At 39.5% G+C, this 3,168-nt stretch overlaps 1 protein-coding gene across 1 annotated transcript in view; it reads right to left on the bottom strand.

The window, feature by feature from the left end:
- Positions 1-136: 136 nt before the first annotated feature.
- The window catches only part of b3gat3 (beta-1,3-glucuronyltransferase 3 (glucuronosyltransferase I)), a 5,323-nt gene continuing 2,291 nt past the window's right edge, over positions 137-3,168 (bottom strand). The window contains 5 exon segments of the mRNA XM_025062054.1: positions 137-1,962; positions 2,047-2,250; positions 2,707-2,793; positions 2,899-3,060; positions 3,148-3,168. The exon segment at positions 3,148-3,168 is cut by the window's right edge and continues 37 nt beyond it. Of these exon segments, the coding sequence (XP_024917822.1) occupies positions 1,864-1,962; positions 2,047-2,250; positions 2,707-2,793; positions 2,899-3,060; positions 3,148-3,168 (573 nt within the window). The 3' untranslated portion in view covers positions 137-1,863.

The following is a 3,168-nucleotide window of genomic DNA, read 5'->3' as shown; positions in this document are numbered from 1 at the left end:
ACATATAAACCTCAGATGTTGTCAGTAGTCGACTTTAAATATTTCTGTTGGTGCCAAACGTTGGCATCTGAAGAAATCCTACCAGAAGCAATGATTAATAATAGAAGATGTTTCAATAACTAACATTGCACCTATAATGACAATTATCAGTGAATACAGGAGGAATCTGAGAGGAAACAGAAATGAACATTTCAGCTGTAGTGTTTGATTCTTTCGGGTGAGAAATTTCTGTACAGACGGCCCAATTTAACCGACAGGACTTCCACCACTAGTACATGGACTGGACCACAGTCCATGTACTAGTTGGTTCTTAATACTTGGGTCAGGAAATGCCTTTTCCTGCTGTCTGGTTGCCAAACTGCTTGGGAAGATAAATCCCTTCACGACTGGTCTTATATACATGGAGTAAAACGCAGTATTTGCCAGGTTTTGAAAAACCAGAGGCTTTGGTCTCCTGTTGTCTACCAAGAATGACCGCTGAACTAGTTTGCTACCAGCAAAATGAAATCAACTAATATAACTCTATTTTTGACACTGCTATAGTTGACAAATGTAGAGATAGACATAGATGTAGAGTATGATCCACTTTGTACACACACATATATATATATATACATATATATCTACATACATGCACGCAAACACTCATTGTGAATATCTTTGGGACCTTGATGCTGTGCCACGGCACTGAAACATGACACAACAGTTTGAACACCGTAGCTACACTGGGTGTGGGGCTGTTGTTTCTCCGTATTTGTTTGTGTTGTGTCATAGTGTTGCCAAGATCTGGTCACTGTCTTTGTGACGCATGAATGAAGAAAACAAGTCAACAACTCCCAGGGAGATTTAAGTCTCGTTCCATTGGCCAGACTGTTGTTTTGTAATGGAGGCGATTAACAGTAGAAAACTGTACTGATATTAATATAGAAATGTTATTAAATCTCTGAATGTTCATCGTTATTATTTGAATGTCTTGATCTTATAGTAACTGATAACATGCTTAACTGTTCCATTGCAACATGGTCAGAATTAAATAATAACCATTATTAAAAACAGAGAGAATGTAATGGTTTTAGAAGTAAACACAGCACGGGTGGAGGTGTCAGTAGGTAAATGTGCACGCTTCATTCTGCCACCACCGTTTGTAGCGTTTTGTCCGTGGTTCATAATACAAAGGCATTTGAGATTATTTGCAAGGCAGCGGACGATACGTTGGCTAACTAGCGAACTGAACTATTCTGCATGGTCTTTTAGTGATTAGTGATTGGAACTGTATTAGAGATGCTTTCAAGAGTCAAAAGATGGGTTTATATAATATTTATATGCTGAAGGGTTTTTGTTTCTACTATTTTCTTCATCTATCTACAGAACATAAACAAGGATTCCTTGTGCAAAGCAGGGCTAATGCTCAAATCCAAAATAATGTGTTACACTAAATAAATAAATGTTGCATTTGTATTAAAATCTTATCATCTATGATAATGATCAGAAATGTTTTCAGAGACAGTAATATATATATGTATGGTTTACAGTCAGGATGTTTGTGTTAAACTGCGATGTATACAACTAGAGCAGCAGTAAAAGTACATGAGATACAGCTAGATGTAGATCTACACTATTATTCACAGTATGACGTGATAACTGCAAGGCTTTGCAACATTAAAAACTGGCGCCCCCTAGAGGCTGATGTTTACATTTACCCAGCTTACACTAAAACTAAAAAAACCAGACAGATACAACACTCACATTTGTTTGGGTTTTACAATATGTACAAGGCAGACTTACACAGTCGGCATTAAACGGCAGATTACTATTTACATTACACATAGGTTCATGTGTTTGTGTGTGTGCGTGCGTGTTTCCTCAGACCTCCATGGCAGGATCTGAACCCAGTCCTTGCGCCTGCAGAGCTTCCTCTCTCTTCATCTTTGGTTTCTCTGTGCGTGTGTGCCACACCAGCACCTGTTCAACAAGCACACACGTGAAAATAAACCTTCCTATTTGGCAAAAAAAACCTGACATTTCAAAGGTTTCAGTTAAACATACTTTAGAGCAGTTGTCTGCTTTAGGCTCCAGTTCGTCCATGGTGACCAATCCTTGGAGAAGACTGCTTTCTAAGAAACCCATTGGTGCCTCTCCGTCAAAACAGGCCTCTGGATTGGACAGGATCAGTTTGAGGGACACAGCAAATCCGGCCATATCCATGGGAAAGGGACGGCTAGGGCGCCACCCAGTATGGAAGCGAACAACCTGAGAAGAATCAATGAAAAACTCAGATAAGGTTTTAGGTTTAGAGGAGTGCTGAAACTGTCAGATGCTAAAGAAATCACTTAAATTATATGTTTATTATAAAGATTTATTTACGCTTACTATTAAAAAACAAAATAAAAGATCTGAGCTAGACAGGGACAACAATTATTATAAGTTATATATATATATAAGTGATTTGCAGCAAGTCATCATTCAAGTGCCATCATTTGTCATTAAGTGCTATTACTTTAGGTTTTACATTACAACAAAGGTTCTGTAATTTCAGACTGTAATAGTCAGTAACAAGTAAGATTAGATGTGAACCGTGAAAGATTGTTAAAAAGCAAGTGCATAACTGAAACCATTAATCATTTTGGTGCCTAATATTTTGGCCGAGGAATACATCCTCTCTGCTGGTCCTACAGTTGATGTAAAGGTACAAAACCAAACACCCACCTTTCCTCCTTCAACCACTGGCCTCTCATATTTCATTCCTCCAACCAGTCCCACTGGCCACACAGAGACTCGCTGCGTATTTCTCATCTAAGACAAGACAAGTTTGCTCTCATTTACTCAGAGATGTTTAAAACACACGTTGCTAAATATCTGTTTACAGTTTATTTTATGGGGTTCTATTCACCAACCAACCTCTTCAAACACCTGCAGGGTATACGTGTTATCGTCATCAGCAAAGTAAACCACCCCCTGATCGCTGGCACCGCCCTGTTGAGCCTTTCTGTCCTCTCTGAGCCACCGTAGACCCTCGTTTCTCTGCTCCACTCCGCGTGCCCTCAGCCAGCTGGGGTCACCCTAAAGGTCGAAGAAGAAATTAAGATGTGCTGTGGCTTAAAGGTGAAAAAAAACCACTGCAGGCTCCACCCAAGTTTCAGGTCTCACCTCCTGGAGTTTACGATCCTT

The sequence above is a fragment of the Cynoglossus semilaevis genome, chromosome 1 (genome assembly GCF_000523025.1).
Source record: "Cynoglossus semilaevis isolate Cse_v1.0 chromosome 1, Cse_v1.0, whole genome shotgun sequence".
Taxonomy (NCBI): Eukaryota; Metazoa; Chordata; class Actinopteri; order Pleuronectiformes; family Cynoglossidae; genus Cynoglossus; species Cynoglossus semilaevis.
This window is presented reverse-complemented; position numbering and strand designations above follow the sequence as displayed.